Source organism: Danio rerio, chromosome 18, assembly GCF_052040795.2.
Source record: "Danio rerio strain M-AB ecotype USA chromosome 18, GRCz13ab, whole genome shotgun sequence".
Taxonomy (NCBI): domain Eukaryota; kingdom Metazoa; phylum Chordata; class Actinopteri; order Cypriniformes; family Danionidae; genus Danio; species Danio rerio.
Window position 1 is genome coordinate 34,813,119 of NC_141038.1, and position 21,225 is coordinate 34,834,343.

General features: G+C 36.9%; 2 protein-coding genes across 6 annotated transcripts in view; one reads left to right on the forward strand and one right to left on the reverse strand.

The window, feature by feature from the left end:
• Window positions 1–13,549, reverse strand: part of LOC147832874 (uncharacterized) — a 36,553-nt gene extending 23,004 nt beyond the window's left edge. Inside the window, exon 1 of the mRNA XM_087293297.1 lies at window positions 13,394–13,549. The gene's annotated coding sequence lies outside the window, so the exon portion shown is untranslated. The remainder of the gene's footprint in view (window positions 1–13,393) is intronic.
• dhx36 (DEAH (Asp-Glu-Ala-His) box polypeptide 36) overlaps window positions 1–15,242 on the forward strand; it is a 237,013-nt gene extending 221,771 nt beyond the window's left edge. For 4 of the 5 annotated variants that reach the window (XM_087292499.1, XM_087292498.1, XM_087292500.1 and 1 more), the window contains 2 exons: window positions 14,330–14,482; window positions 14,564–15,242. In XM_087292499.1, coding sequence (XP_087148625.1) covers window positions 14,330–14,482; window positions 14,564–14,764 — 354 coding nt within the window. In that variant the 3' untranslated portion in view covers window positions 14,765–15,242. The remainder of the gene's footprint in view (window positions 1–14,329; window positions 14,483–14,563) is intronic. The other variant, NM_001128544.3, reaches the window with a different exon arrangement.
• Window positions 15,243–21,225: the final 5,983 nt, after the last annotated feature.

A 21,225-nucleotide genomic window follows, 5' to 3' on the forward strand; every position in this document is an offset into this window, starting at 1 on the left:
TAAAATAAAGTGAACTAGTGTCTGTTGTCTTTCACATTGTTGATGAGATTGTGGAGGACTTTTTTTCCTGTCATCCTCTTCATTTTGAGAAGAAGCTGTTCCACAGGGCCCCTGAACACACATATTATCATTAAGTACTTCAATTACTCTTTAGTGGTAATACTATAGTTGCTATGGTAACACAAGTGTAATATAAACAAATGATCCAGTGATGTATTTTTTTTTTACAATATAGGGTATATTGTACTACAATTCACCACATTTTACTGTAGTAAAACTACACTTTATATTTCATTTTATGAGTTTACTATTCTTAATACGACAGTATGCTTAAGCATTCATTGTAAATAATACTAGCCTAAAACATAGGCTGTATACCTTACACTCAAAAACACTAGTATTTATTATAGAATTTATCTTAACCTGTAGGTAAATAGTGTTGCTATATATAAACCATATAACATTCTTGGGATTACAATTAAATAGGAGGATCTCTGGAGAGCAACATCACGAAAGGAAGAGGAAACAAAAGGCACAGATTGTGAGTCTGCATCATCTAACAAAGCGAGAGCAGGTTGTTAGCACGTGAGCAGCCCAGTCAGTGATGAGTGCACGTGAGGAGTTTTGTCCACAGAGGAAACCGCCATGTTCACTCGCTCGTATTACATAAATGAGCTTACGACATTTGTCAGTGAAATAACGCCATATGCACTTACGTTAATCTAGCGTCAATCTGCCATTTTTCATCTATTTGCCGCTTTTCCACCAGGACTTAATCTTACTGCTAACCGGGCTGAGCTAATAACCCCGGACCTCGAGCTCAGAGGCTGAAATCATTCCGCGTTCAAAGTAAAAAGGTCCCATAGCCAGAGGGAGATTAATGACAACACACGCATATATTCATTAGCCACGAACAGGAAATAGAACTGCGGTATTTTTTATTTGTTAATAGCCCCTTTCACACAGTGATACCGGTAAATATCCGGAAAATTTCCGGAACTACTTTACCGGTATATTCAAAAAAGCGCTGTTCACACAGGCGAGGACGTTACAGAATTTTTCCGGAAAAGAGCATTCACACATCCATCGCAAAATGCGGTAAATTCTGACATCATTAACAAGAAATGACCTCTAAACAGCTGCGCTTGTGTTTGTAAACATTTGACTACATTACAAACTCTTGCGATGGATCAGTATTGAGTACAACTCTAATGAAAACATAGAAAAACACTTTCGCATGTCGAGATGTTCATGATATGTGTGTGTGTTGGCGCTATGGGCGCTCACGGGCACACGCAAAGCTTGAAGGTAAACAAACAACGGATTATCATAAACATTTTATCGATAATTATTTACACAGCATTAAGAAGGAACATAGAAACATTATCTGACTAACATCTAGCAGCTAAAGGTGTCTGGAAAAATATTCAAAGGGTTTTATTCTCATAAACCGCGCGCACGTGAATGCGTCTGACTGTTCTGATTGGCTAAAGCAGGTGTTTCACGTCAGCCCGTTCTAGACGTGGACGCGCTTATTACGGCAATCTTCCTTGTGCATTCACACAGCGCAGCATTCTGGCAAATTAACGGTAATGTTACAACTTCTCTTTCCGGAAAATAGCCAGAACGAATTTACCGGTATTTTCAAAAAGGGCCTGTTCACACATACAACCTTTCCGGAAAATTGCCGGTAATTTTCCGGAAAGGTCTGTATGTGTGAAAGGGGCTAATGTCTTGCGGGCGAAAAGTTTTTTGTAACGCACGCGTTACTGAACATGTACCGAGTAAAATATTACTGAAAATGTATTAGTAATGTCTTACACTACTGCGATACAGGAAAATGTAATACATTACTGTAATACATTACTTTTGTCACACATTACTCTCAACACTGGTTATGTGTGCTTCTCCATATTGTGAACCAGAAAGTACCAACATGGAAACCTCAAAAGAACTTCCTAATGACCTAAAAACTAGGATAATTGCCCAACATGAATTAGCAGAAGGATGCAAAAAGCTATCACAAAAGTTTAATGTCACTATCTGCACAGTCAGAAATATAGTAAGAAAATGGAAGGCTACAGGAGTATTTATTTTGAAGGAAATATGTGGTAGGCCAAGAAAAATGTCTAAAAGGCAAAAGTGAATAGTTAAAATGGTCATAGACAAACCACAGACCACCGCCGAAAAGCTCCAAAAACGTCTTGCTGCTGATAATGCCAATGTACAACATTACACAGTCCAGCACACTCTTCGCAAAGAACATCTCAGTGGAAGGGTAATGCAGAAAAAATCCTTTTCTGTGCTCTGCCAGCAAGAAGAGTAATTTGTAGCGAAATTAGCTCAGTTTATGAATATTATTTTTAATAATTTTTAATATTCTAAATTAATTTAGTTAATTTAACCAAATAAAAATAACAATGACTTGTGCTCCAAGCACAGATAGAGTCTATAGTTATATATTTATTTAGAAAGGGAATTATAACTACTTCTTGTGAAGTAAATTAATTTTTTAGAAGTTTTAGTAAACTTGTTTGTAGCTTGTAGCAAGGCTCTATCGTTAAATTGACCTTTTCTGTGAGGCAAAACAAAGACAATCCAACATGGTTATACTGTGATTTATTGACAAGTCTGACATATAACAAACAAATGTAACAACATAACAATAAAAACATAGAAAAGAAAGCGCAAAAGTAAAAGAATTTAGATTAAAAAAAATGGCAAATCTAATCTTCCTTGTGCATTCACACAGCGCAGCATTCTGGCAAATTAACGGTAATGTTACAACTTCTCTTTCCGGAAAATAGCCTGAACGAATTTACCGGTATTTTCAAAAAGGGCCTGTTCACACATACAACCTTTCCGGAAAATTGCCGGTAATTTTCCGGAAAGGTCTGTATGTGTGAAAGGGGCTAATGTCTTTAAAAAAATGGCAAATCTACCTCAGTTCCACACAACTATTAAAGAAGCAATGGATGATCTGCCAAAATTCTAACCACTTAGCATATTATCTTTGGAAAGTCGGGGAGGGACTGTGATTCAAAGCCACGCCTCCTGAAATCACGAATGTGCGCACTGCGTCACAACAGCGTACAACTCACTAGTTCATGACATTCGCCAGTTAGTTAGTGCTTGGCCGGCGGCGTGCAGGAATTACATTTATTACTAAGCCATACTTAGTGCTATTTCAGAGCGAATATTCAGTGTAGCATGGTAAACAGTATAGGAAGGCTGTCATTGTTCAAAAATAAACAAATGTGAATAGAAAAGCAACTTTAGCTCAGTAAAGCAGGTTGGGTGGAATAGCGCTATTTACTGATGTTTTGTTGTTAAACCTAATAGAAAATCTACATTATTTGTGCTGTCAAGGGTCCCTTATAAAACTGAAAATAGTCACATCAATATTTTGCTGGGTAATTTCAGTGGCTGTACAACACGTCTGTGCATATAAGCCATTCATAACACAACACAATCTAACATAAGCTTAGCCTTGACTAAAATAGTTTTAAAACAGAACATTACAGAACATTAACAGAAATACTTCAGCCATGGTGTCGTCCTTCCTCCAGCATGCAAAAGTATCTCCAATATTGATTCAGGATTTTCAAAAGTTTCAATTCAGCATTTGATTTTACCGCGTCTGTGATTGTCTCGTGAACACGCGGCGCTCATGCAGGCGGGCACACGCGACTGGCGGATATGCGTAAACAGATGCGCAGAAGTCCGAATCTACATTTGCTGACAGACAGTTTAAGCTACTTATCGGAATTGTGGGAGATGTCAACCCAACAATATTTAATTAGATGAAAATTTTTTTTAGTTTTATGCCTTACCCCAAATATAAAAATACGTATAAATACATTTAGATAATTTACTTTAATAAATACTATTGGACTGTGAAGAGAGTTTGGCTTCGGCCAGCACAACAAAAAAAATGTTTCTAAAGATAATCACCTACTGCACCTTTAAGGACCACTAAGATTATAAAACACCTTTTTTAAAGGGGCACAGCTTTAACGCACGACCAAGTGTGCCGCAAGCCTGCATTTGAGTGAAGGTCTCGGCCGTTAGATCGTCCCCTGGGGGCTGGCTGCAGTACAAGTCATAAAGCCCGCCTCCTCCATGTTAAATGAAGGAGACTTGAGCCCAAATAAAAAAAATAATTACACTTGCAATAAAATGTCCCGAAAGATGGTTCTGGTCGATTAAGGCACTGATTATTGTGCTGAAATAGGTGCAGATCCTCATTTTTGTAAACAGTTTGTTTTTAGCAGTAATTTAATGCTGGGCGTGTCATCGTGATTGACAGTTGTGATTGACAGTTTCTTAAAGCAGACCGTCTGAGCTTCGGCAGGAGACTGAAGTGGTCTTATTTGATTTCTGTGTTATTTTACCATGACAAAATGGGTTCAGCAGTAAACTACAGTTTCTGACATACATGATCTGGTGGAACACTGTTTATTCGCTAAGGTCAGGGCTTTTTTTCGGGCTTTATTAGTTTGGTGAGACACACCTAGCCACCCAGATAGCAAAATACACTCGGGCCAGTTCTCGCCTGCCGGAGACTTACCCCTCAGACTGACTACCTCTGCTGGACATACACCGGATGCCTATGGACTCGAGTCAATCGAGCCAGATGCGGTGGCCGAGCGAGCCGACGCTGCCGCAAGCGAGCCGGAATCGGCCCGCGACGCCGCGAGTAAGTTATGTGCGCTGCGGCCCGGAGCTGGCGCGATTAATTCTTCATTATATAAAACCCTCAAATTTGTTAACGTTATTACATCCATTTGTGTTGATATGACAGCAAACGCAGGCTAAGTTACTATGTAAACGCAAAGTGTAGCACTGAGTTTAACCTTTGAATAAAAATGCAAACAGCATGCATTGCAAATATTTAAATAAAGGACAAAATAAATAACAATAAACCTGTATTGATTGCACAAGTATTTAATAATAGTAAAATTTAATACATTTTGTAGTGCACAATAATTAAGAATTTCAATATAGGCTAAATATGACAATAAAACTGCACAATAAATGACAAATAAACTAGTTTAAGTATGGGGAAAATACAGGTGATCAGTAGCAGTAATTCTCTTTATGTGTCTAAAATAATAATCTCCACGTTGATCTTCTGTAAGGTTATGCTTGCTTTACAGGACGTCTCTGCATTTTAAGTTTCGGCATGTTATTAAGTAATCTACTAAATTTGCTGTTATAAAAACATTATTGAAACTGAATCTTATATAACCTAATAGAGCTGTAAATGTTATATATTATTTATTACATCATTTACTGTTGGTGTTTTATTTGAAAACTCAAACTAAACATTAAAATGAATGTAAATTCCTCATTGCCAGATACAATGGATGCATCGAATAAATCAAATGAAAACGGAGGCAAAATTAATAAATAAATAAACAATTCAAGCGAAAATTAATAAACAATATACTAGCGATGTTGCAGCAGATAGACATTGTATTAATACTGCAAAGTTCTTTTTTGCACAAATTGACAAATTGCAGGGTGGGATGTGCAAATATCCTGTTGATATTTAGCAGTCTTGCTGTATTTATCTTCTAAACGCACGATTGTTCCCGCCTGGTAAATCGTTATGATGTGTAGGCTATGTTTTGGGTTCTGTTGATGGCTAATTAAAAATAAAAAACCTTTCCTAAAATGTACGTGTTGTTTATGTTATTGTTCATATTTTACAAGTGTTATTTCTACCCCTATGAAAATAACAAATACCAACAACCTTCTTATAAGAAAATATATTATTTGTGCTCATGTTCAGGCTTGAGTGTATAAAAGATCGTTTATTTCTGCAGTCCAGCATGTGTTGCTTTTAATAAAGTTTACCAGCTTACATCACAGCGTTTTTAAACCGTATATTATTCTGTGTTTTTAAATGTAAGTGCTTCTATGTACATCAGCGAGCGTTTGTTATAGTGCAGACACCGGCAGTCAAGTGAGATGTTCGGGGGGCGTGGTCGATTTTGCATAAAGCGTTTGGTTGGAAGCTCGTTCCGCTCATTTTCGCGGCTCCTCCTCTGGCTCCATCAGACAGTCCTTCTGCGCTTGTCCAGGCTCCAATTTCAGCAGTCTTTTGCGACAGTTTGTGCCCGTCAAGCAGGCGTTTTGCCCTCAAGGCGTTCAATGGGGAAAGGGGCTGTCGCGTCGTCCATATATTTTACAGTCATTGCGCACGACTAAATACCTGTTTGTTTCTTTCCCTTGTTGTGCGAGATTCTCTGATGCGTGGAAGATGGATTCCCTTAAGAAGTCCTTTCTTGATGCGTGAAGTTTGCGATGCAGATCGGAGGATACGCAAGACACAAACTTTAACTTGACAGAAAATAAGAAAACTTGGACTCAAATCACGTGGGTACAGAAACACGGTTTACCCTGACAGGGGCACATCTGTGTAGACCAGGGGTCAACAATCTCAGTTTTAGTGCCTCAACACACCTGCCTGGATATTTCAAGCATACCTAGTTGGGCTGTAACAATACACCAAACGCATGATTCGGTTCGTATCATTTTTTTTTCGTGGGGGGTGGGGAAAAAAAAAGATTTTTTAAACCTAATTTTTATTAAATAACATTTGAAAAATCTTTATAAACTAAACATCAAAGAACAATATTAACAATGCAAATTATTAAAAATATAAATAGCCATATATAAAATAAATAAATAGCCAAAGCCATCACTTTTGTTTTCTTTGTAACAAAATACTGTTGAAAAACCAAACAGAACTAAACTCCATTGTGTAGATGGTTCAAGCATGTTGAAAATTCTTTTTCAATCAAGTTCTCTTACTTTGAAAAAGTAAATTAAATGGCTTCTAGAGATGCTCATTTCGGTTAATTTTGCTAACCGACAACCGCCACTCATTAATCGGTTATTGACAGTTAACTGGTCAGATTACTATAAATTTTATATTGAACAAATTTACGTGTCTATTTTGTGTCTGACACATTAAATATTTCATTTTAAAATACTGATTTATTTTTAAATGCTAGCATATTAATAACAGAACAGAACAACAGAGCATTTTCATGTACATGCAGTGTTAAGCACAGAAGAGCAGAATAATCTAAATAAAATGGATAAAATAAATAGGACTGCCCTAAATTATGTTCACTTAAATAATTAATTTATATTACAAAACAAAAATACTGACTGATTCTTTTTAATAACCGACATAGGATGTTTTTTTTCTTCCGTCAATTAAAAATGGCAGACTTTCTTCAAATTGCTCGCTCCACGGAAAATATGCATTTATTTAATGCCCCGCTTTTATTATTATAATCACAAAACCTTTTTACATTTTTAATAGAAATCATTATTTTAAAGAATATGTCCTGATATATGGTTTCTTCTCTCTCCCTTGCGGTTCAAGTGCGTGTAAAGACAACAACGCGTGCATATGTTGATTTTTCTGTAAAAAGTTTTGTTGTTTAAATATGATATTGCATTAATGTGCATACATGCTTTGTAATCTGTAAAATAAAAGGTAAAGCCTATTTGTTGCGTTTATTACGCTGATCCAGGTCAACATCAGCGCTGGTTTAGCATCAACACGTATCAAACAGCAATATTCTGCTTCTATTTTGCTTCTTTGGCAAATGTGTCTGTAGGCGCGGGTTATACGTTATCGTCCCGCAAGTTAAGTATGCCTTGCAGTTGAACAGGTGGCCGAAAACAAGGCGCTTCCTACTGCCTTTATGTAGACAAGGAAAAAAGAAGAGAAGAAGCGCGGTCCTCTTATGAAACGACTGAATCAGCTGTCAATCGATTGTGCTTAATCGTGCTGTCAATCGAACTGAGGCTTAATGCCTGTGCTGCAAACCTTAAATCAAGTAAACATTAAACAAATAAACAACTTATTTCTCTCAAAAAAACCAAACTTGTTTGATTTAAGGGAGTTGAAAATTTTTCTGAAACACCATGTCAACATTGCAGTGAAAAAACATGACAACTTTCCTTACTCTGCAGAGGAGTCGGGACATCTGGTGAACGCCCATCCCTCTCTGCGCAAAGCATCGTATATGCGGTGAAAATCCGGCCGCTTTGACAGCATTGGCAATGTTTCTGCCGTTGTCTGTTGTCAAGCGGGGTTAAGTTGTTTTTGTTTTTGATATTCCTGACACATTCAAACAGTCCCTTACTAAGAGCTCTGTGCGAGCTCTCCCGGCTAAACACATATTGAGGGGGCTTAAATGGAGCAGTGTTCGTAATGTCGAACGAAAAAAAGTGTTTCCTCACGTTCTTCTTCAACTAGCTCAATTTTTGCAAGCACGCGTGACGTTATTGCAAAGGTAGTCACAAAGTGTGTTGCGATTCTCCCTTATCACACCACGACACAGGATCGTAGATCTGAGTTTTGCGATTTCGGTTTCATATCGTGTTTCGTTACAGCCCTAATACCTAGTAAGACCTTGATTAGCTTGTTGAGCTGTGCTTGATTTAGGTTGGAGCTAAAATCTGCAGGACACCGGCCCTCCAGGAACAAGTTTGGTAACCCCTGGTGTAGACCTTTCTGCCGAGACTTTTGAAGGGTGTAAAAGGTATTTAAAGACATTGGCCAGGTGACTCCCAGTCTCTCCTGACTGACCAATGGCATGAGAGGGACAGTCGAGTGGACAACTTCCTTTGTTCTCCTCGCTGATGTGAACAGTCCCAAGACATACAGACTAAACTTTAACTCATGCTTTGAAACTGCACGAAGCATACAAGTTATCATCCTATGTCCTAGATCATGAGTTGTAGAATTATGTAATGGAGAAGAATGACACCAAACATGAGTATTTTAGAGATACATAAGCATAATTCATACATTCTTAGTTTGTCTAGTGTCTTGAAAAAGGTTAGAAATAAAAAGTGTACAGGTAAAATGGGGGAGTATACAAATTTAAAAAGTTATGTGTACTTCGGAATAGGAATTTTGGTTCTAATTGCCCTTTTTAATATTGGGGAATGTCTGTAAGCAGAAATGGCAAAGAGAGGGTTTTCCCTCCTTTTTTCTTAACTGCCTTGTTTCTTTGAAGCCAAAAATAGAGAGAGTTGAAGCAATCTGCTAAGTGTCCTGTTAGAATAAAAGTGTCATCCAGGGATTCTCACAGCAGTCTCCCTGGCACCGGGTGATCGTAACTGTCCTGTAGACTGAACACAGATAGACAAAGGAGGTAACAAATTAAATTTTACCTCCAGACTGTATGCTACACATTTGAGGTCTGCTAAGCTTATCTGGAGAAGCCTGAATCATTTTGGAAAAATATACTATGGACAACCAGGAATCAGTGAAGAGGCTGAAGTTACGGCAGGGTTGGTTGTTTCAGCATGACAATGACCCAAAGTACAGCTCCAGATCCACCAAACAATTCATGCTTTGGCAATGTTCTAGAATGACTAACCCAGTAACCAAACTTGAACATCATCGAAAATCTATGGATTGATTTGTAAAGGGCCATTCATGCTCGGCACCCATAAAACCTAACTGAACTGGAGAAATTTTGCAAGGAAGAATGGTCCAAAATACCTTCAGCAAGAATTCAGGGACTTATCCTTGGCTATAAAAAGCATCTTCAGCCTAATATTACAGCAGAAGATTGATGTCATTATTTTGTTGGGGTGCCCATATGTATGCACCTGTCTGTTTTTTTTATGACTTAAATTGCATTGCATCTGTTTATTAAATAAATGGGTAACACTTTATTATCTGTTAAGCATTAACTCTACATTAATAAAAGCTAGTAAGCAGTTTATAACTGCAGCTACAAATGCTGTATTCTTGACATAACCACAATTATAATGTGCTTAATAATTGTATTTTTATACTTTGCTAATGATTTTTTTTTATTTCTAAATTAAGTATTACATGATTTACAAACCATTTGTATTTAAGAGTAGTTGGTTTTTTTTTTTTAGATAATTTAGAATGAGTTAGTAAATGATTGATAAACTATTTAAATTAACATTTATAATTCTTATTATTCAGACATATAATAATGGTTACTATGCGTGTTAATAAATGCTTTATTAATGCAACTTCATGCAGTTTTGTGACCTAATCTAAAGTGAGGACTATTTATGCTTTATAAATCACTAATAAATGACAATTAAAGGTTTAGTATCAAATGAACAATAATCTTTGCAGGGCTCAAAATTGCGACCATTTTGGTCGCATATGCACCCGAAAATTAATCTAGCGACCTCATAATATATTTGGGCGCATTAGTGCGACTGCAGATAATGGTTGTAGTGCAACCTGTTTTGATTTTTTTTTAAAAACTTGCAGAATTACTCTTCCTTGCCGCTATATTGGTTCATATTAGCTGTCAATCACTCAAGGTATTCCGCTGTCAGATGACAGGGAAGGAGCTTTTATGACCACGGGCAATGCAAACGGCTGAAGAGTAAAAACTTAAAGCACGCAGGTTTGCAAACCCCACCTAAAGTTGAGGCGCAGCGATCATGACATGCGGTAAATATTGATCCGCCAGCTGAAATCAATCGAGTATGTGCTTTTCGGAGAAGGCGCCCGAATCTCGATGCGTTTCATTCACTGCGTGTTCAGCGCAAATATCCGCTAAAAGTCAAATCTAATACTGTAAGAAGCTCGCCTTTACTAAGTTTACACTGAAACTGCGGCTCATAACAAAGAGCGGTATTGCACCAGTTTGCAAGAATCCTGCTCTGCCTGCTCATAAATTGGATCGACTGACTCGCCAGCTTTTCCACTAACACAGAAAAATGAAGATCAGCTCAGACTGAACAGTTAAATTGACACAAACTGAAACCAAAACTTTTAAAGAGTGATAGAAGTGAGACATTGCTTACTTTCTTTTGTCTATTCTTTTTTGAGGTGTATATTATTTTTCTATTTATTTACTGATGACTGCTTTGCAGCTTTCAGCATTGAATTGAATGATTTATTATATTTTTTTGTTTGTTTTGTAGCAGAAATATTATTTATTAAATTGACATGCATATAAAAACAGCAGTACAAAATAAATATTTCTTACTGCAATGCTTCATTTTTGTTTGATGCAAACTATACATTTATTTTTCATAAAGTAACAGACTTTTGATAGCAGATAACCTACATTCATGCACATTCAAGGCAGTATCATAATGAGAAATGTAATTCATTGTTACTATTATTGTTATTTTCATCATCAATAATATTTTATAGCCCAATTATTAGACATTCATTTTGGAATTATTGCACATAAATATTAAGTCATCACAGCATTAGTTAGATAGTTGTTTCTGGTTTTGTTAGTCCTATTAATGTTGTTTTAAAATACAATAAATCCCTTTAAAAAACAATATGCAGCGGTGCTCATTCATTTTTGGTGGGTGCTCCTAAATTTTTTCTGGTGCTCCTAAAAATTTTTTGGTGCTCCTAAATATTTGAAGTTAGGAGCACCTGTGCTTCCAAGTAAAAAAGTTAATTTCGAGCCCTGCTTTGCAATCTTATCTAAAAAGTAAAATTACTGTTTAAAGTTTAAACATTGCTGAATAACAAGAGTGTGAAAATATGACATAAAACTGGATAAAATAGCAACAATATAATATTTTAACAATTTAACAAGATGCAATGTTCAAACTTTATAGTAATTATATTTTAGATAAGGTTGCAAAGATTTCATTTGAAGTACAGTTTCATTTGTGTATCTTCAAACAAATAGAAATTAATAATGTTGTTTATGTCATTTTTCCTGTTTAGAATATAACTGAGCCTTGTCATGTATAAGGGATTTATAGAGCATCTTATAAAGCATTCTCATTTTAGATTAGGTCACAAAACTGCATTAAGTTGAGTTAAAAAAGCATTTATTAACACACAAATTAATTATTAATATATGCCTGAATAAAAACAATTAAAAGTTTTGATTTCAATAGTTTATTAATCATTTACTAACTCATTCTGAATGATCTTAAAACCTCCAACTACTCTTAAACACAAATGGTTTGTAAATTATACAATACTTAATTTATGTAACACCTGCTTACACCTATAATAATTAAGAGCTATTTGTTGTGCTAATTTTATGTGTTATTTCCTAAGTGAAAAGACATTATTTGGACCAGTTAGGTTCGACTATGGAGCCTGTAAATAGTATGAATAAATGTTTGAGAAAAGAAAATATTCAATGTGGTTTTCTTTATACCAGCTGGTAGTTTACTATATGAATTGGCCAATGAAAAAGTGAAAAAAAAATAAACTAAAGTATAACAGTAAAAATAAAACAGTATACTTGTATCAGAAAAATACAAATGACAAATTTGTACAGCATACAATCCTATAGGTGCACCTTCTAAACACACTTATGTCTTTTTAAGTATGTAAATTTTCCCATTTATGAAATTTTGTAACTCACAGAAAAGAAAGTTACACTGTGAATTAGTTGGCTTTCCTAGAACCAATAAAGTCCAAAGAATCAAAAAACATTAGTCCAACAGACTTTGTTTCTTTTTTGTACAAAAATCCAAGTTGTCAAAATCCAAAAAAATGTCTTTCTGAAGTCTCTTTAACTTCAAATCAGTCTATTTCCTTTTTTAAAAAAAAGAAAAGAACAGTTCGACTCAAATCCGTGTAACGTGGATGGCAGAAGGAAAAAATATGAAAAATATAGGTCCGTGAGACAGTTCAGGATTTTCTCAGTGTTTCCAACCGAGAATGATGAAGAAAATAACAAAATAAGTAAGCTTAGATCCCACCTCATAAAGCAGAAAAACCATAGTATAGCGATGGGAGATCAATTCAGTCATTCAAGTGTCCAGATCCGTGGGTGGCTTGCCATCAACTGATTTCCAGAACATTCAGTTCCACCAATCAAAAACCTGACCAAATCCCTTTTATAAGATGATTATAAGTGTATTTCGGCACAAGTAGCGATGTTTAGATCAGGCCTGGATTGGCTAATCGGGAGGACCGGGAGAATTCCCGGTGGGTCGGTCAGTTTTTTGCCCGCGAGGGCCGGTGTCCCTAGCTCCAGAATCTGTAGCTCTCAGCAGTTACACTTTTCATATTAATTAATTTATTTACTTGACCACAGTCTTCTTATTCATTATTTTACCGCAGCTCTGCTCTTTTTATCTATTTTCTCATAGCCTCGTGAACATGATGCTGCCTGCAGGTTAATGATGATATAACTCGAATGAGTCACCATTCAACGTACAACTGTTGTGGTCCAGTGGTTAGCACATTAGTTTACATAGCTGCCAACCCAGGTTTGGTTCTCGTCTGAGCAATTTTTATTATTTTTTTTATTGTTAAGACATATAATACTGTTAGGGTTGTTGAACATTTGAAGTTCTAAAGCAGCTGTTTTCTCAAAAAAGACGTGATAGTGTAATTAGAAACTGTATTGGAAATTACCTTATTTTAATATAGTCAGTCGTGAACTGAGGTGGGCCGGTCTGAGTATTGAAACTCCAGGGCTGAAAAGTAGTCCCACTCCGGCCCTGGTTTAGATGCACTAATCTGCGTCAGATCTGGTCCGTCACCCTTCCACAAAATGGAGGATTCAACTCTGCCTCATCAGAAAAGCACTTTCTCCGAAAAACTGATTTAAAGGGCCAGCACCCCTTTTTTTTACATACATAATACAATTAACCAAAAATGACTCCGATAAATGAAAAATCATAAAAAACATTCTATCCACTAAAAAGAAAATATCCTTTTCTTATTTATATAAGATTTGAAGAAAAATAACATTTATTTAATTAAATCACTATACTATGTAATGTGTTTTGCTCATATTTATTTATTTTAAATATTCTGTCTGTGTGACTTAAATCACCTGTGCTACATTTAGTAATGAAAAATAAATCATTAACAAAGAATGAAAATACAATTATTAAGGACATTATAAATGTGTTTTTAAGTCAAGAATAGAGCATTTGTAGCTGCAGTTATAAACAGCTTACTAAAATTTATTAATGTAGAGTTAATGCTTAAAAATAATGAATTCACTAGATTCTAATGCTTAATAAATGATTTATAGAGTGTAGTTATTATAAAGTGTTTCCAAATAAATGTCATCTCAGAAATGAAATCATACTTTTCCCCTAGGGTATAAAATATATCCAAATTAAATTGCAAGCCAGCAGGCTAATTAATAAGGGATGCCCAAACTTTTGCATAAAACTGTATTTGTGACATTATTTTGTTTGTTCTAAATTTTATTTCCAATGAATTAATTAAATGTTTTTTTTTTATAACACTTCATTGATATGTAAAAAAGATATTTGTGATTTGAGTTATTTTTTTTATAAAAACGTTTGTAAATAAAAATATATTTCCATTCTAAAGATCTTCCTCTATGACTGCACTGAGGTATCTCCATTTTCATTGCTGTTCTTTGGAGGGAATATTTCTATCCAGAGAGACCAGGACCAGGATACGATTGCAGTGGATGAGTGGATTGTGTTTCAGTCCCCAGGGCGCATTGCCCACCTTGTCAAGGTGAGCATTAACTCGACATGTTTCTAGAAAAATTATGATCAAATTTCACAGGTTTGATTTTTTTTTTTTCTGAAAATTTAGGACCTGAAAAAGGAGTTGGATGTATTACTGGAGGAAAAGATAAAGAGTCCACATCCTGTGGACTGGAAAGACCAGCAGTCGAAAGATTGTGCAGTAATCTCTGCCATAATCGACCTCATCACTACACAGGAAACCCCTGCTGGAGACCCCTCGAAAGATAGCCAACCTGTGTATCAACGATCAGATTGTTTATTTGAATGATATTTAGGTTTGATATAGCCTGCAGACAGTGCTCTACTGTCTCGATACTGTCTGAACACAGTCTTATACTCTTTTTCAATATTTCCAGTTGTAATAACTTCCTACAGCATTAGAAGATATTTTTTTCATATTATTATTATTATTTATTGGGGTTAATTATCATATGCTATTCTAATCAGTTATACATTAAATTGTCAAAGTTTCATATATTCTGTTTTTCTATGGGGGACGGATTATTTTGATAGGCACATAAGGGACATATGGGTAAAAGGTTTAAGGTATTAACAGTATTTGCAGTTCATATCACAGTAAATTTTAAATGTAAAACTACACGTAGATTTTTTTTAGGTAAAGTGGTAATGTGCTGATATACAGGTTTTTTTTTTTTTGCTGTAAATAAAGTCTCTTTGACCACACAATGTGACCAAAGATTGTTGCAAATTGAACAATGAAGAAGAATAAATGAAATAAAAATAAATATCTATCATCTGCTAATTTTAAACACACATAAAAACTGTTAGATAATGTTTTTTTTTTTTTGAAAAAAGCTTTTTTTTTCTCTTTGAAAAACAAAAAACCAAAAAAAACATGGTTTTCCTCGGGGGCATAACCACTTTATCATGCTGGAATATCACCCGTAAGCAATGTTTTAATTATTGTCATAACCTTCATTCCTTGAAGGAGGGAACTGAAATATTTGATGCATCCCTAACATTTACTATACCCTAAGTATTTATACATTGTTTGTGAACGAAAAGTATATACTTTTGGGTGTGTAACAGAAGAGTTTGCAAGCTTTGGGACATACTACTTCCTCGTTAACAGATCGTTATGTTGCGTAGTTACGTCCCAGACACATCATCCCCATTTCATTTATATGTTATGAAAGTTACCTTATTCAATTCAATTCACTTTTATTTGCATAGGGCTTTTACAATGTAGCTTTTATAATGTAGACAATGTGGTCATAGTAAACTGAAACCGTGTAGTTCATTTTTTTTGTGTTAAAGTTCAGTTCAGTTTAGCTCAGTTCAGTGTGGTTTAAAATCACTACAGTGAGTCCAAACACTGAAGAGAAAATTCATCCATGCGTAGCTCTATCGATCCTAAACCATTCAAGCTAGAGGCGACAGCGGAGGGGCAAGAAAATTTCACCGATTGGTGAGAGTAAAGAAAAAAAAACTTTGAGTGAAACCAGACTCAGTTGGGCACGACCATTTTAATTTTTCCGCTGGCCAAACGTCTTGTGTAGAGCTGCAGTCTCAGTGGCGGTGGCTGAAAGCTGGCCCTAGCGGTTAAAAGCCTTGCAGCTGCATTCTGCACATCTTGCAATTACTCCATGTAGGATTTGTTCAGACAAGTGAACAAAACATTACAATAATCTAAACTAAAAAAGATGAAGGCGTGAACAAGCATCTCCTTCTCATGCTTTGACTCAATATCTTTTATTTTTGCAATGTTCTTCAGGTGAAAAAAGCATGTACAAACAATAGGTTTTACATGGTTAATAAAACACAGAGCTCGATCAAACATGACACCAAGATTTCTAATATCACTGCAATTTGAAGATGACAAAACATTACAATAATCTAAACTAAAAAAGATGAAACTAAAAGAGATGAATCTTAACTAAAAGAGATGAAGGCATGAACAAGCATCTTCTTCTCATGCTTTGACTCAATATCTCTTATTTTTGCAATGTTTTTCAGGTGAAAAAAGCATGTACAAACAATAGATTTAACATGGTTAATAAAACACAGAGCTCGATCAAACATGACACCAAGATTTCTAATATCACTGCAATTTGAAGATGACAAGCCCCCCAAAACTTGCCTGATCATTGGGGTGATGCTATCTTGATCAAAAAATAACATTTCTGTTTTATCAGGGTTCAATTGCAGCTAATTGTCTGCCATCTATTTGTTAATGGAGACTAAACAATCCTACAAGAGAGACAGTTTGTCTAGCATTTCAGGGCTAAAAGAAAAATATAATTGTACATAATCTGCGTAGCAGTGGTAAAATATACCTTTAAAACTACTACTAATCTTGCTGAGAGGGAGCATATATAGATTAAAAAGAAGAGGGCCTAGGACAGAACCTTGAGGCACACCACATGACAGAGGAACAGAGACCGACATATAGAGTTTCTATGGACACAGAGGTTAACCAACTCAGAGCTGATCCAGTAATGCCCACAAGAGAATGCAGCCTCTTAATTAAAGTGCAGTGATCGACAGTATCAAAAGCTGCATTAAGATCCAGCAAAACCAGCACAGAAAAATCACCTGCATTGGCAGCCATTAAAATATCATTAGAGACCCTAAGGCCGTACTCACACTAGGTACTGTTGCCTCGAACCAGGCCAAAGCACGCTTGTCCCCCCTCCCGTCTCCCCCGACGGCCTGTGCTCACACCATATCGGGCCTTGGCACGCTTACGTCATCGCTGCTGCGCTGTTCAGTGAGAAGCGCTCTCTATGGCAAGCCTTTTTAGCATTTAAACCTTTGTTCTGACTCCATAAATATATTTAGAGATATCTCTAATTATATTTTGACTAGTCATAATTATAATTCGACTAGTCAGAATGACAATTAGAGATATCTGCAATTACAATTGTACTAGTACAAAATTAGATTGGAGATATCTGCAAATATATTATGACTAGTCATATTCGTCCATTGACCTTCATTGAAAAATATTTGCAGATATCTCTAAATGAGTTTTGACTAGTCACAATTGTGATTAGAGATTTCTCTAACTGAGTTTTTACTAGTCATAATACATTTGGAGATATCTTTAATTCGTCATATTTAGAGATATTTACAAATATATTTGAAGATATCTCTAATTAATTTACTAATAGTCAAATTACAGTTGTAGATATCTTGAATTGGATTTTTGACGAGTCAAAATTCATTCAATGGAGGAATATGACTAGTCATAATATATTTGCAGATATCTCCAATCTGATTTCGTACTAGTACAATTGCAATTGCAGATATCTGTAATTGTCATTCTGACGAGTCGAATTTTAATTATGACTAGTCAAAATATAATTAGAGATATCTCTAAATATATTTATGGATAGTCAGAACAAGGTTTAAATGCTAAAACGGCTTGCCATACGCTCTCACCCAGTAGCACAGTGGAGATTTCTCTAGTTATATCCTTTCAGTCGTTTGTCATGCATTGACATGCAGTCAGATATTTCGCCAAACAGTCCTTAGGGATACGGTGACAGGCAGTCAGATATTTCGCCGAACAGATCCGCCACTTTTGGCGCTCATAAACAATCATAAAGCTCTCGTGCTGCAGGAATGAGGAGGTCTGCTGAAGGCGCGCAGCTGGTGTGCCGTGAGGAGTTTGCGTCTTTAATAAACTACGGCAGTTTGCGATCACTGAACAGTAAAAATGATTAATAAATCCATATGAAACAGCCCCTTAAAAGTCACGTCTCGCTTTCAGTTTCGGGCTTTGGTGCGTTTTGCACTCACACACAAGCGTACCGCGCCAAAGCCCAAGTGATCCGCGCTCAGGCACACCTCTTCCAACCGCGCCAGGGCCGGCCAAGTGAACTGTGCTTGAGCCCGATTCAGCGCACTCACACTTCTCAAACGATCCGGGAAACGGGCCTGGGCACGGTACGGATGGCATAGTGTGAGTAGGCCCTAAGAAGGGCAGTTTCTGTGGAGTGATGCTTACGGAAACCAGACTGAAATTTATAAAAGATATTATAAGCCTCCGAAACAGTATTCAGCTGCATGGCGACAATTCTTTCTAAAACTTTTGAAATAAAAGCCAATTTAGATATACTGTAGGCCTGTAGTTGCTAAGTGAAGCAGGATCAAGATTACTCTTTTTCAGGAGTGGCTGAATAACTGCATGTTTAAAACACTTTGGAACCTGACCAAGCCCAAGTGAAAGATTTAAAATCGAAACTAAACAAGGGCCAGTAAAAGCGATTGATTTTATAATCAGCGATGCTGTTAAAATATCTGCAGGGCTTTGGAATAACTTCATCACACCCATTAACTCAATTAAATCATTTAGTGTAATGTGGGAAAAAGAGTCCAGAATTGGAGGGCTGGGATTTGTAACACTGTAAGGGGCAGCTGATGGCACAATGCTTGCTCTGACAGCATTCACCTTGTTGACAAAATGAAACAGAAAGCGGTTACAATCCTCATTCGAAAACGCTGGTATAACAAGCAGTCTCAAACAGAGTTTTAGTGTTTCTTTTGTTGGCTGATATCAATTTCTTCAAAGAAGACGTTCTAGTATCCTAGATTGAACTCACTTAAAACATGAGTTTTTTATGATACAGCCGATGTACTTGATGCTGTTTCACTTTCCATAAGCGCTCAGATTTCCGACATACACGTCTCAAACTGCAAATGGCATCATTTATCTATGGGTATGTATTAAACCATTGTAGAGCCTGTCCCTGGAGACCTGTACACTTTTAGCGACTTATGAGGATATTGTGGTCAATGGTGTCAAATGCTGCACTAAGATCGAGTAGAGCGAGTTGCACCCTTAGTAGGTGATTGGTTATTTTCACTAATGCGGTTTCTGTACTGTAATGAGCCCTGACACCTGACTGAAACACTTCAAAAACATTGTTCATCTGCAGAAAGGAGCATAATTGGGTAGAAACAACTTTTTCTAGTATTTTAGACATAAATGGAAGATTTGAAATAGGCCTATAATTAGCTGTATAATTAAGTTGTTAGGGTCCAGTTATTTGATCAGTTTTGACTAGTAAGTCAGAAATAAAATCAGAAAGCTCTTTTAGAAAATTGGAACCTGGAGGTCTATATATGGTGATTAAAGCAAGTGATAATATAGGTTTTTGCATAATATCTGGAAGCATAACATTAAGCACTAATACTTCAAAGAAATTAAACATAAGTCAGTTTCTCTGATTAACATTAAGAAAATTACTAAAGATTGATGCTACTCCACCACCATGACCAGTTTGATGAGCGTCATGTTTATATAAGAATCCAGAAGAAGCCAGGTTTCAGGGAGACATGAGTGCATTAAGATAGTAATCTGTTATTATTTCATTTATGATAAGTGCTTCAGGTGCTAGTGACCTGATGTTTAGGAGACCAAGCTTTACGAAATTTGTCTTTTCCCTTTTTACCGGTTTTTCTGGTTTGATTTTTAATAGATTATTTCTGGAGCACACAGTGTGTTTATTTCTTGATCTAATCATAAGAGGAACAGACACAGTCTATGAGGTTAGCCAGATATGCATTACTGATACTTAAGTGGGACAAAAAGAGTCTACGTGGCTACAATGTGAATGTTGTGTATTTTTACTTACTAATCAGATAGAGCAAAGTATTCTTGAAATGTAGTTCGACAGGAGTTCAGCTCCAGCTTGACTGGGGTGCAGGCCATCAGCGCGAAAAGCCTAGGATGCTCCCAGAAAAGTTTCCAGTTATTGACAAAGAGCAATTTCTGTTCTTTACACCATGTTAAGAGCCATTAAGCCCAGAAACGATGATCTGGGCAGCGGGCGAGGTGCGTCGAACTGTCTCGATCAGGCTCCTGATGTCCTTCTTCAGGATCTCCGTCTACCGGACCCCGGTGTCGTTCATCCCCACGTGGAGGACGACAGCACCAGGGCTCTCATCAGCGCTCAGGATAGTAAGTATCTTTGTAGAAATATTCTTAATGCGGGCACCAGGAAAGCAGAAAGTGCATACTTTGTTACCTTTGGATGAGGCAGCGCGGGCGTGGCAAACTATGGAGTCCCCAATGATGGCCACATCACGACCCGTCTCGCGGAGAGGGGCAAATCGGTTCACCGTGGAGATCTTGAACACAGGAGGAGGAGATGTTCTGCCCAGGACCTGGCAAGCACCTTACGCGGCTGCACCCAGGGACCGTGGCAGCCAGGTGTTGGTGTGAATGATGCCTGGGTAAACCGCGTCCTCGGTGCGCTGGGCCTGAACAGAGAAACACGCGGGGTTGAGGTAGAGTGATGTGGTTGTTTCTTCCACTTACCTCAGATGAGGCGGTCATAGCATGAGGTAAAACGAGCAGAGCTTGTTCGCTCAGCCGTGTCCGCCTCACCTCGAGGGAGCGAAGCTGCGACTCCACTGCTTCCAGCTCCAGCTCCAACGCCTCCATCGATGCCTTTCCTGCAATCAAGGACAAACATACAAGTGACATTGTACAGGGTGAAGAGCAAGGCCAGTAAGTGAGAAAATGAGTGAATGGAAGAGGTTAGTGGTAGCTTTAGTTGACTAGCAGTGCTAGCAGGCTAAAGCTTCAAACAACAAGCAGATGCTCGAGGTACAGAACGTTTTAAAGCAGATTTGTTTGTATAAATGTATTAAGTATTTTACGATTAAAATGTAAATTGCTAATCTAAACTCCAAACACGCAGCAATGCGACCGAACCGAACAGTGATGACAGTGACGTCACTCGAGCATGCACATCT